The 13,303-nt window shown below is 35.3% G+C and overlaps 1 protein-coding gene across 4 annotated transcripts in view; it reads left to right on the top strand.

The window, feature by feature from the left end:
• EML5 (EMAP like 5) overlaps window positions 1-13,303 on the top strand; it is a 190,976-nt gene that overhangs the window by 30,500 nt on the left and 147,173 nt on the right. For all 4 annotated transcript variants that reach the window (XM_069092388.1, XM_069092391.1, XM_069092390.1 and 1 more), the window contains 2 exons: window positions 4,918-5,053; window positions 9,001-9,202. In XM_069092388.1, the coding sequence (XP_068948489.1) occupies window positions 4,918-5,053; window positions 9,001-9,202 (338 nt within the window). The remainder of the gene's footprint in view (window positions 1-4,917; window positions 5,054-9,000; window positions 9,203-13,303) is intronic.

The raw sequence follows: 13,303 nt of genomic DNA, 5'->3' as shown, positions 1-13,303 counted from the left end.
TGGAAACACAATCAGGATAACACAGGATCTGGCAGCTTCCACACTGAGGGATCAAAAAGCTTGGAATATGATATTCCAGATGTCTAAGGAGCTGGGATTAAAACCAAGAATCACCTACCCAGCCAAACTGAGTATCATGTTTCAAGGGAAAATATAGTCATTCAACGGAATAGAAGACTTTCGAGCATTCTTGATGGAAAAAAAACCAGAGTTGAATAGAAAACTTGACATTCAGATACAAGAAGCAAGAGAAGCATGAGAAGGTAAACAGGGAAAAGAAATCATAAGGGACTTATCAAAGTTTAACTATTTACATTCCTACAAGTAAAAACGATAATTGTAATTGATGAAACTTTTCTCAGTATGAGAATAATTGAAGGGAATAGAAATGTGTGTATATATATACATATATGTGTGTATGTGTATATATATGTGTGTATATATACATGCATATATGTATAGGAGGGTATATGGACTATGAATACATAGGTGAATGTGTATATATATATATGTTTACAGATATACATAGATAGAGGGCACAGGACCAATTTACCAGGAAGGGATGATACTTAAAAGATGATATTAAGAGGTGAGAGAGGAATATAATGAGAGGAGATGGAGAAAGACAGAATGGGGTAAACTATCTCATATAGAAAAGGCTAGGGAAAATGGTTACAATGGAGGGGAAGAACAGGAAAGCAAAAGGGAATGGGTCAACCTTATTCCCATTGAATTTGGCTTAGGGAGGGAATACACTAAATAGGGTATCTCACCCTACAGGAGAGTAAGGGGGAAGGGGATGAGAGAGGGGATGATAGAAGGAAGGGCAGGCTGGGGGGAGGGAAGTTGGAAGCACCCACTTTTAAAAAGGGATGGGATCAAAGTAGAGAATAGAACAAGTGGGTGGTGGGTTAGGAGGGAGGGAAATATAGTCAGTCTTTTACAATATATCCACTATGGAAATGTTTTGCGTAGCTACACATGTACAACCTATATTGAATTGCTTATCTTTCCAGTAAGAGTGGGTGACAAGGGAGGAAGGCAATGAATCTGGAATTCAAAGTTTTAAATCAAATGTGTAAATATATGTATATAAAAGATGCTTATGGGGACGGCCAGGTGGCTCAGTGAGTAAGAGCACCGGCTCCAATGTCGGGATGACCTGGGGATCAAATCTGGGCTCAGACACTCAGCACCACACCCAGAAATATCTGGCCGTGTAACCTTGAGCAAGTTACTTAACCCCGATTGCTTTAAAAAAAAATAAAAAATGCTTATGGTATGTTATCATGATCTCAACTATGGAAATAAATTTTCAATCCTTGTTTTTCTTCTGTTACATGGAAAAAAATACACTGTAAAAGCATTCTCAACTTTGCTTACTACCTTTTTTTCGACTAGGAGAAAGGAAGAGAATAATAGTCTTGTTCTCAGAACCTGGTATGTTCTCAGAGTGCTTGTATGTTTCAAGTGAAGTTAGATATTATCTTAGGTTAGTATTAATGTAGCCTTGCAGATTGCAAAAAATAAAGTTTATCCTTCCTCCAGTTTTTTAAATATCTAATGTCATAAATTTCATTCTTTTCTCTTACTAATGTTTTTTCATTAATGCATCTGATCAAAGTGGACTTCAGCCCAAGAAGATGTAAAACTCTTTTAGTGATAATAATTTCTATATTCAAGTTTAAATCAAATAATTTGTACTTTTTTGCTTATATTTCATTAAGCTCCTGGGGTATCCCATATCATGACTAGGTTATTTTTAGTTTTGGTAAAAGTTTACCAAATAATATACAAGTAGCTGTAGCTGGATTATTTCCACTGGATTATATGCTTGTTGAATTTGGACTCCATATTGCCAGCATTTTGGGATCTCCATATGAAGTCTTTGGGGTATATTTTTCTTTGGGATTGTCAGTCAGAGTAGTTAAGTAGTCTTCTAAAATATCTTTGGATGTTTAAATATAGGAAGCTCTGTTAATATCTGCTCAGGGTATTTAAGTGTGCTTGTGTAGATACATATATGTCTGTGTGTATTTATGAAAACAAAACTAGAGTAAGTAACAAACACTAATTAATTACTTAACTGAAATGTTTTATCGAGTATTAAATGTCTTAGTGAGAAACAACAAATTAATTTAAAACATTATTCATGTTGATATTTTGTTAAAATAATGTATCAATCTAGCACTTTTTTGTCATCAAGAGACATGCTATTATTTTCTTATTAATGGATTAGGGATAAAAAATAAATTTTCTAATTCTGTGATTGTGGTTACATGACTAAAAACTCTTATATTTCAGAATATCTTCACCTATGAAAGATATAGCTGAAATTTCCCATGTAAATCACTTCAGTATCTGGTACCAGAGTGCTTTCAAAGTCTTAACTATTCTATGTAATACTTGCATAAAGTATAAATAAATACATAATTTAAACTTTAATCTTTCTCACTTTGCACAACATGTAAAACAGGATTGTTTCAGATGAGATAAGATGTTGGTTTTAAAGGAATAATATGTGGACTTTTCTCTGAAAAGTTCAAATACTTATTGTTTGAGTCATTCTTTCTACATTCATAGAGCATTTCAAATTAAGCTGAATAGAGGAAAAACTGGGAGAGGCAGCCTGGAATAGTCAATAGAAAACTTGCTACAAACTCATGAAGAACTGGAGTTCAAGTCCTACCTCTGACACATACTAGATATATGATCCCGGACAATCACTTAAACTTTCAGTGCCCCAGGTGACTGTCTAAGGAAATAAGTTGCAGGCAAGGTGCTTATCAGTATTCATAGAGGAAGTCCTTTCAAGTGTCTCCCAATACTGAAGAAATTACAGTTCCTTTAAAAAAAAAACCAAAATAAACCAAAAGTACTTCTAAAAAACAATGTATATTCACACCTATATAAGAAATTACTTTTTAAAATTTAGCTAAACTTTTAAACTAAAAGCCTTAGATGTAGAGGGACATTGTGTAAGGATAGCTCCCTGGTTGAACTGGAAATGAGAGGAATATATCTGTTATGGAAAAGAATGGCTTTAATTCAATTCAGTAAACATTAAGTGTGTACTGTATGTAAGGCTCTATGCTTTAATTAATAGAAAAGATGAATAAATATCTTCCTATCTAAGCAATTAATGTAATCTGTAGCCTACTCATCAAATATCTTAAAGGTATATTTGGGATAATGAGTCATATCTGTAGCAATGTTTAGTAGTAATTTTAAGTAAAGCCTAGAAAAAAATTTAAGATGGGGACTCCGTTAAAGGATATACTTATCTGCTTTTGCTGCTGTTGTCACTGCCTTTATTTTTCTATCTTAATCACTTTCTTTGTCTCCATCTATATGTATCTCTTTGTATGTATGTCTCTTTCTCCATCTGGTCATCATCTTCTCAACCTTCTTTTTTGCATAACTGGCCATGATATAGGGACTATATGTTTGCTCTTTATTGGTTTAGTGATTTCTCTGGGTAAATGCAAAGTTGGTTTGACAAAGAGAGTAGTGAACATAGAGAATTTTAAAGTAGTCTGGCATAGTGAGAAAAAAAATGACCTTGGACATTAAGGAGTTTGAACATAATTGCAAGGGGATATGAAGTATCATTGAAAGATTATCAAGAGCGAAAGTAAAGTGAGCAAGAAAGATAATTGTAATTATTGAAGCTGACTGGGAGAAATTATCAAGGAAAATATGTAACATGTGAAAAGAATAACAGTATTTGGCAACTTTTTGGAGATGTCAAGTAAAGGCCACTGAGTCTAAAAATGGGATTGAGGAACCAGTAGGGTTATTGTGCCATCTCTGAAATGGCAGCAGAGTTTAAAGAAAGAGGTGTCCTAATCATAGATCTGGCTGTTAAAAAGCCAGTAAGTAAGTAAATATATATACATATTTTCCCATACTTGATACTGCAAAGTTTCTTAGCTGACTGGAAAGGTAATATTTGTCCCATCAGTGGTTTTTGAAATAATTTTTATATTTACAAGGTTTAAGTATAAACCTTGTAAATATAAAACCATGTAAAAGGTTTCCTACCACCTAATATACTAAATAATTTAAACAAAAATAATTAGTACTCTTATTATAAAATAAAGTGAAAAGAAAAATGAAACTCAGAGTTTTCTGAATTATCTATTTCAGGCAATTTTATAGCAGTCTTATTTTTAAATACTATTTTGCATTTTACAGAGCTCATGTTAATTTTAGAAACTTGTGAAGCTCTAAATGGTTTATTACTATATTACATTGCTATCTTTCTTTTTTCCTAATGTGATTGCAAATCAAGTCCCAGTTAACTGTATAGGAATTGTCTCTATACTTTTGGGTAACCATGAAGTTACCTATTAGCTCTGGAATGAGTTTTTTTAATTGTCATTTTCATCGTGTATTATAGTACTTAAGCTAACTTCATAGGAATGGAGTGAAACACTGTATTATTCACTTATAATATTAGCCAGATCATTGCTTTTTTCCCTAGGAACAGAAATAGGAGCTACACCTGTGATTTTACTGGTATGGGAACTGCTGTAGAGGAAACTTTACACAGGTTGGCACCTTCTTGGAAATTTATAGCCTTAGTTGATCAGGACACTGAGAGGCTACCTGATATTACAGGGTCATACAGCCAGTATATGTCCAAGGGACTTGAATCCAGGCCTTCTAATGACATGCTGTTTCTCACTTCTTATAATACAGTTCACTTTTTATAATGCAGTTAATAAAGAGGTGATATATGGTTCTAGTTATTAAATTATGTACATCATTTAGGCTTTTAAAATTTGCCATACATTTTCATGTTTTATTATGTGCCATAAAATAAAATTATTCCACAATTTTAAGTATATTTTGCCTTCACAGTTGAAATTGTGAAAAATTACATGTTAAGTGATGTTTTCTTTTTTCCCATAGGCAGGAATTTTCAGCATGAATGCATGTGAGGAAGGCTTTGCCACTGGTGGCAGAGATGGTTGTATTCGCCTCTGGGATTTAACTTTTAAGCCAATTACTGTAATTGATCTCAGGGAAACAGACCAGGGATACAAAGGTAAAAAGCTGTGAATTTGATTGGGTCATAATCAGGTGGACTACAAAATTGTGTAAGTGAGCAGCGATGTGGAGTATAAACTGAAATTTTCCTTTCCTTCTAGCTTGCAAACTTGCAAAAAGACTGGAAAGACAACTTTTTTCTGAAAATGATTGATCAGTATATTTCAGTCTTTCTGGTTTTCATCTGAATGTATATTTTTAGAACTATTTTCAAATCATATCGTTGTGGGCCTTTTTGTAGGGTGTCAATTTCACAAGAATTTAGGAAATTATTTCTTCTTATAATTTAAAAAAACTGTTGCAATAAATGAAGGCTTTTTACTTCTCTATAAATGGAAAGACAATCAGAAAATAGTTATAGAGTTTCTATAACTAGCATAATAAACAAAGCATTGTATTAGGTACATAGTAAAGTGATGCCTGCCCTCAAGGAACTTAGTCTTATTGAAAAGGTAGAACATAGGGGTGTCTAGGTGGCACAGTTAATAGATCACCGGCCCTGGAGTCAGGAGGATTTGAGTTCAAATCTGGCCTCAGACATTTGACACACTTACTAGCTGTGTTACTCTGGGCAAAAAAAAAGAGAAAAGGCAGAACATAAAAATGTGTAAAGGTAAAATAACAAGGGGCAGCTAGGTGGCACATGGATAGAGGCCCTGGAGTCAGGAGGACCTGAGCTCAAATCCAGCCTTAGGCACATGATATACTAACTGTGTGACCTTGGTGAAGTCACTTGCTCTTAATTGCCTCCTCTCCCCCCCCCCAAAAAAAGATAACAGTTCGGTACAGGAAATATAAGTTGGCATATGATTGTCAGATGAATGATAATAGTGACTGGTACAGGAATTTAGAGGAGGGCAGGAGTGCTCTGGAAAGACTTCAGAATATCATGTTTTGAGTCTTACAGGATGCCTTTGACTAGATAAAGAAGGAATGAAATTTGAGGTCAGAAACTTATAAATCATTGAAATTTACATGTCCCTAATTGATTCCCCAGGGCAGCTAAGTGATGCAGTGGAAATCTAACCTCAGACACTTAATAGCTGTGTGACCCTGGGCAAGTAACTTAACCCTGTTTGCCTCAGTTCTTCATCTGTCAGATAACCTAGGTCACAAAGAGTTGAACATGACTGAAAACTGACTAAACAACAATTCCCTATCTCCCACTGCCTGTAGAAGGTATTCCAAATTTTCCTTTATCTCCTGAAGTCTCCTACACCTCTCTTGCCACACCCCTATCTCTCATAGCTGAGGACTTTGCTTTTTAACTTTTTTGAAAAAGTTGAGGCAATTTGATATGAGCTCTCACTTCTCTCTCTTTTCATCCCCCAATTTTCTTGGATATCATCTCCCACCTTCTCTCTCTTTCCTCCAGTCTCTGACATAGATTGCAAATTCAATCCTTACTTCTTTGTAATCTTAACATCTTCCTATGTACTAGTTCCTTCCCTGATCTCTTCTGTTGTGCCCAAATATCCTCCATCCTTAAAGAACCTTTACTAGATCTTATCACCTCCTCAAGTTATCATTCTATTTGTCTCCTCTCTGTCTCAGTCAAACTCTTAGAAAAAACTGTCTATATTCATTACTTCCACTTCTTCACCTTCTTTGCAATCTGGCTTCCATCCTTATCACTCAACTGAAACTGCTATCTTTAAAGTTACCAATTATCTCTTGGTTGCCAATATGAAGGTCTCTCCTCAGTTCTCACTGTTCTTGACCTGCTTGCTGCATTTGACACTATTGACTATTCTCTCCTTAATACTTTATCCTCTCTGGGTTTTCATTCTATTACTCTTCTCCTAGTTCTCTTCCTACCCTTCTATCTACTCTTATAATTACTACTTTAGTTCAGCTCTTACTGTTGCTTATCTAGATTATTGCAGTGGACTCCTAATTAGTTACCTAATTGATCTTCCTCAAGTCTTTCCTAATTCCATTATATTTATATTTACTACCAAAATGACTTTCTTTCAGTCTAGATTTCACTATGTAACTGTGCTAGTCAGTGAATTCCAGTGACTTCCTAACTCCTAAAAATAAAATATGAACTCTTCTGCTGTTTATCTGTTTTTAACCTGGAGTTTATGAACATTTTTTATTTTAATATTTTGATAAATGTATTTCAATATAATTGATTTCCTTTGTGATTCTTTCTCTTTCACTTTGTGTATTTAAAAACATTATCCTGAGAAATTATCCATAGATTGTACCAGTCTGCCAAAAAGATCCTTACCATAAAAGGTTTAGCTTTTAAAACTTCTTCACAATCTGATCCTAACTTATTTTTCCATCCTTGTTGTATATTACTTACCTTCCTATACTCTTTGAACTAGCCAAACTGGCTTTTTCTCTGTTTTCCACATGCAATAGATTTTTTATCTTCCATCTCTCTTGCCTTTGCACTGTCTTCCCCTTCTTCCTGGATTCACGCTCCTTATCTCCACCTCCTAAAATCCCTTTCTTCCTTTAAGAGTAGCACAAGTACCACTTTCTACATGAAACCTTTCCTCATGCTCCCAAATGCTAAATCCTCTCCTCCCAAAAAACCTTATATTTAACTACAACTTGTATTAATTCTCTTTATATTTCTTTATTCCATATATTTGTTTTCTTCTTATTCTTATTAGATGTCAGCTCTTTGTTAGTAGGTATTGTTTTATTTGTTTCATATTATTTGGTGGATTTATATCCTAGTTTTTTGTATTTATATCCCAGAGTCTTGAACATAGTATATAGGTTTTTAAAAATGCTAATTGATTGTCTGTGGCTGGTGCCTGTAAATCACTATAATACTATATCTCATTAAAACAAATTTTATAAATTCAAGATCATCTTTATAGGTGAAATTCTGTACAATCATGTCACATGAAATTGAAAGAGACTTTAGGAAAAAACTTTAGGAATAAAATAACAGCCTTTTGCTCAGGGTATGGATCTTGTCTGGAGTGTCCCATATTTATCTATTCTTTGCTTTAAGTCCTTATTTAGGTAAGGTTTAGGCTGTTTAATAGCTTAAGTCTCTTTAAGATTCTGATTTTACCCCTGAATACAGCCTTCTTCATTGTTGGACAACTGTATTAGTTAAGAAATTTTTCCATAAATGGAACCACGATATGCTTCTCTGTAACTTCCAATCATTCTTCTTTATTTTGTCCTACATAATTCTGACCCTTTCATACTAGTTTTCTATCTGTCTTGTCCTTTTCAGAGTCGTCTTTTTTCTCCAAAATAAACATCTATAGATCTTTCAGCCTAATGCAGGGGTATGCAGGGGTGGGGAACATGTGACCTTGAGCTCACACGTGTCTCTCTAGGTCCTCAAGTGCAGCCCTTTAACTGAATCCAAACTTCACAGAACAGAGTTTTTTTGTTTATATGCTCCTTCCACTCAAATTATACATTTACATTTACTTGGACTGTATTTTGTTTTTAATTTGTGTACTCATCTTGCCTTAGTGAATTTAAGTTCCTTGAAGACAGAATTTTCATTTTTTCCTTTGTTCTTCCAGTACCTAGCATGATGCATAGTAAAACAAACATTAACAAGTGTTTGATTATTTGAATTGAGTTAAATATTTTCCCAGGAATTGTGTTATAAAGCTATTCATACCTTTTTTTATGCCAGTAAAATTACTCATCCTTTTGTACCCTTTCATTTAGCTGTCAGAAGGAAAAAGGACTTAATAAACTGAAATATATTTAGTTGTAAATGATAGCTTAATTTGTTTATTTTTCCAGGGGTCTTTGCTTTATAAGAGATGATCCTTGAAAAGGTAAAACCTTAAGGTAAAGAAATGAATCTCTCTTGCTAAAAATTCAGATAGAAAGACATGTTCTGGGTTGGTAGCGAGGATAGATCTTCCTGCTAGATTTCAAATAGTACTATGTAGGCAAATCCCTGCTCCACCTATACGTTATGAAATTCATTTTGTTTTTCACTAGGTTTGTCTGTCAGGAGTGTTTGTTGGCGAGGAGATCATATCCTAGTTGGAACACAAGATAGTGAAATTTTTGAAATTGTGGTACATGAACGAAATAAGCCTTTCCTGATTATGCAGGGACACTGTGAAGGTGAACTTTGGGCCCTGGCAGTGCACCCAACTAAGCCTCTGGCTATGACCGGAAGTGATGATCGATCAGTCAGGTGAACGAATTATAAATTATTTGTATAGGTAGTTATTTATCTTTAGGGTGGTCTTTTGTTAATTTTCATAAAATTCCAACCTTAATGAGTTACATCAATGATTTATATTTCACACATGTCTAGAAACTGCTAGGAAGAGACAATTTTAAGAGATATGTTTATAAGTTGATGGCTTCCTTATATGAACTTTAGAGAGTATGAATAAGAGTCATATAAGATGATTAAGTTTGGAGTGTTATCAGCACTGTTGGAGGAAGCTTCTAAATCATTAAAATCATAAATCTTAATTTGGGTATTGAGTATATATAAGCATATAAATATGATCTGATTGAGTCAGTTGTAGTCCTCTGAAGTCAGCCTCTTACTATGGCAGTGATACAGTTATCTCCTAATATTTGCATGTAAATTATACTTGCCATTCACTCCCCTCTGGGTTTTGGATCTGATTGAATGGGTCTACAATTCTATGACAGCAAAACTTTATGTACAGAACAAGACACAGCCTTTACCCCTTGGTTTACTGGCCCCTATCTACTAGGCTTACACTGCTTTCCATCTAATTAATGCAAAATTGCTGGCATTGTCACCAGGGTTGTGTTATCATGGGTTTGTGGTGCTTCCATGAGCCTTGTTTTCTTCTCCACAACCAGTGCTTATACCACCAAATGACTCATTGCTACCACTCCTCTTTGTCTTAACTCTTTACTCTTCAGAAAAGAATACAGGCTTTCCTTTTTTCTCTTACACTGCATTTTATGGGTCAGAGAGCTTTGGCTTTTATCTTTTTAGGTGGTTAAAATAACAAAGGGAAAAAGTACCTACATCTTTATGTTTTTAATTTTTTTTCTATATGACGACTGAGCCCTTTGTTTCCATTAAGTATAAAAACAGATTTAATTCTTTTCTTATTTAGATCCTGTGCCCTCCACTTTTCAGGAAGCACAGGTGATTGTAGATAAAAATAAAGGCATGTTCAGTCCCTATCTGGTCAAGGTGCTAAGTCAAGCTCAGGGTTTCTAGCTGGAATACAGTAGCATTGGAAAAGCCGTTGAATTAAGCAATTAATTAAGCTACCCTTACAGAACCTTCCTAATCTTAGTTTTTAATTCCGAGTTGCCTCTTTTTGGCTTGTGTTGCTTCAATGAGTGGTTCCTTTAAAAACCTTGCAATTGGAGATGCAATCAGCAAAATTACAGATTAGTTGATTCCTACAAACCTCTCCAACCTAAAAATCTCAAAAATAGGAAATATGTACCAGATATAGGATAATTAAGCTGATGAAAAAGACAAAAATACTGAACAGGACAGAAGCCTCATGACACAACATTGACATTTGATATACTTTAAGATCCTACTGTGACAGTACCTCAAAACCATTTAGTCACTGCCAGAACAGCCTCACAAGTTTATATTTTAAGATCCAATTAATGGGGACTATTTCTGGTCCCCACCCTCACAGCAGAAACAGTGTTAAATTCTTTTCCCACAAAAGATGGGGGATACTTATTCTTTCAGGTCCTATGCAGGAAAGGTGTAACAACTGATGTAGGGTGGCACATGATCCAGGAGTGCAGAGGCAGCAGGAGGAAAGGTGACCTTCCCTTCAGCTGCCATCAGTCTTCTTACCATGGAGTATATTAGAGGCAAGGATCCAGCTGAGACCTAATACCTCCCAAATGGGGAAGATTAAAGATACCAACCCCAGGAGGTCTGAGAAGCAGAAAAAGTGAAGAAAAGCCAAGAGAAGTCAGGAAGCCAAAGACAAGCTACTGGGAATATAAGAGGACTGAAAGGTAAACAGTCCTAAAGAGAAGCTAAGTATACACCTATCTCCCAAGTCAATAAACCAGCAGAGAGACTCATAAAGACCTAAGGAAAAATGAATAAATGAACCAAAATTCTTCAGTGAAAATGGCGACTCTGCAGAGATCACAGAATAGAAAGAAACTCCAAAGAGGAGTATAATGTGTAAAAGAAGGCATTAGGTTGGAAATCAGACCTCTAAATACAGAACTAAAGAAGATAAACAGGTTACAGAACTTAGAACACATGATAGGGACTCTCTCTACAAAAGGAGCGTGACTTATTTGGAACTCAGAAATACAAGTGTCAGTCAAAGGAGCAAAAGTCAACAACTTTAAAACTGTAAAAGAACACATAATATACAAGCTGAAATGAACTGACCTTGAAGACAGGATGGTGGTGCCTTTGACAATAATGTGGAAATTTAAAGGATTGGGTAGGTTTAGGAACTGGGTAAGAAATATTAGTTCAGTTTTGGACATGTTAAACTTAAGAAGCGTATGGGAAATTCGGTGGAAAAAGCCTAGTAGGCAATTAGTTGCAAGACTGAAGCTTAGGGGAGACCAAGGCTAACAATATGTACCTGGAATTCATCTATATGAAGATAACTAAACCCTTGAGAACTTATATGGTCACTAATAAATCATTATTATGATTTATTAATAATAATAACATTTATATAATGCTTGCTATGCACCAGGCACTGTACTAAGTACTTTATAATTATTGTCTCATTTAATGATCCTCATAACAACCCTGTGAGGTAGATACTATTATTATCATCCACTTTCTGCAGTTGAGGAAACAAGACAGAGGTTAAGTGACTTTCCCAGGGTCATACAGCTAATAACTGTCAAAGGTCAAATTTGAATTCAGGTTTTTCTGACTCCAGGTCTGGCTTGAAAGATACCTTGAAAGGAAGAAAGCACCAAGAAAGAGAATAGAGAGAAGAGGCTGTAGGACAGAGTCTTATTAGAAGTCTGATTATCCAGCAAAAGAGACTGAGAAGGAGTTGTCAAACAGGAAGGAGAGAAATAAGAGATGGGAGGGTTAAAAAAAAGTATTTAGGAAGAAATTGTGGTCAGCAGTGACAAATGCTGCATCGAGATCAAGAAAGATAAGGACTGAAAAAAGTCCATCAGATTTGGCAGTTAAGAGATTATTGGTAACCTTGAAGAGTTCATTTGAATGGTGAGGTCAATAAATCAATCAAGGATTTATTCAGCATATACTATCTACCAGGCACTGTACTAGGGCCGGCTCTAGTGACAGAAAAATAATGACTGAAATAATTGCTACTTGACAAGAAGTTACTACATTTTAAAAGGAGACAAGTACATAAATAAGCATAAACAATAAATACAAAGTAGTTAAAAATTAGTTTTGGAAGGTGCTATTTGGGATATTAGAAAAGGCTACATGTAAAAAGGTGATGGTTGAGAGCAGTATCTTGAGGGAAGATAACTCTGTAAGGGGAAAGTAAGGAGGGGGTGCTTTCCAGGTATAGAAAGGCACAGAGATGGAAAGTGGAGTGTTTTATGTGAGAAACAAAACCATTTTGGTTGGATTCCAGAATATGGGAGGGAGAGTGATGAACAATGAAGTTAGAAAGAGGTTGAGACCAAGTTGCAAAGGGCTTTAACAGCTAAACAGAGCAATTTATATTTAATCCTAGAGACAAAAGGGAACCACTACAGATGATTGAATAGAAGAGTGACATGGTCATTAGATGTTTACTTAAAGAAAATTACTTTGGCAGTGGTTGGAAGGATGTGCAGTTATAGAGAGAGAGAGTTGAAGCTGGGAGACCAATTAGGAAACCTTTGCAGTAATCTAGGTGGTAGATGTTGAGAACCTAAACTAAGGTGATGGTTTTGAGGTTAGATAGAAGTAATTAGATTTGGGAGATCTTGCAGAGGTATGAATAGTAAAATTTGGCAGCTGATTTGGATATGGGGGTGAGTAAGAACTAAGAGTAAGAAGTCAAGGACAACACTTAGGTTATGAATCTGGGAGACTAGAGTATGGCAGTACCTTGAACAGAAATAGGATGGCTTTGAAGAGAGGAAGGTTGGAGTAGGAGGGATAATGAATTCTGTTGTGGACATGTGTTGGTTTGAGATGTCTCTTGGGGCATTGTAGCAGCAAGCACCCCGGTGTTCCCAGGGTGGCTGCTAGCACAGGTTCTTGGATCTGCTTTGATAAAGGAAAGCAACTCAAAATGGGTTAACAAGCTTATTTTAATCAGTCAGACATATATCGTTTACCTTGTTCAGGGGAAAAAGGTCAGCACCCCGA

This window comes from Petaurus breviceps, unplaced genomic scaffold (assembly GCF_028583685.1).
Source record: "Petaurus breviceps papuanus isolate PSGF00001 unplaced genomic scaffold, PetGlider_PUasm1.0 189, whole genome shotgun sequence".
Lineage (NCBI taxonomy): Eukaryota > Metazoa > Chordata > Mammalia > Diprotodontia > Petauridae > Petaurus > Petaurus breviceps.
The sequence above is the reverse complement of the archived record's forward strand: the minus strand, read 5'-3'. Positions and strand labels throughout refer to the sequence as shown.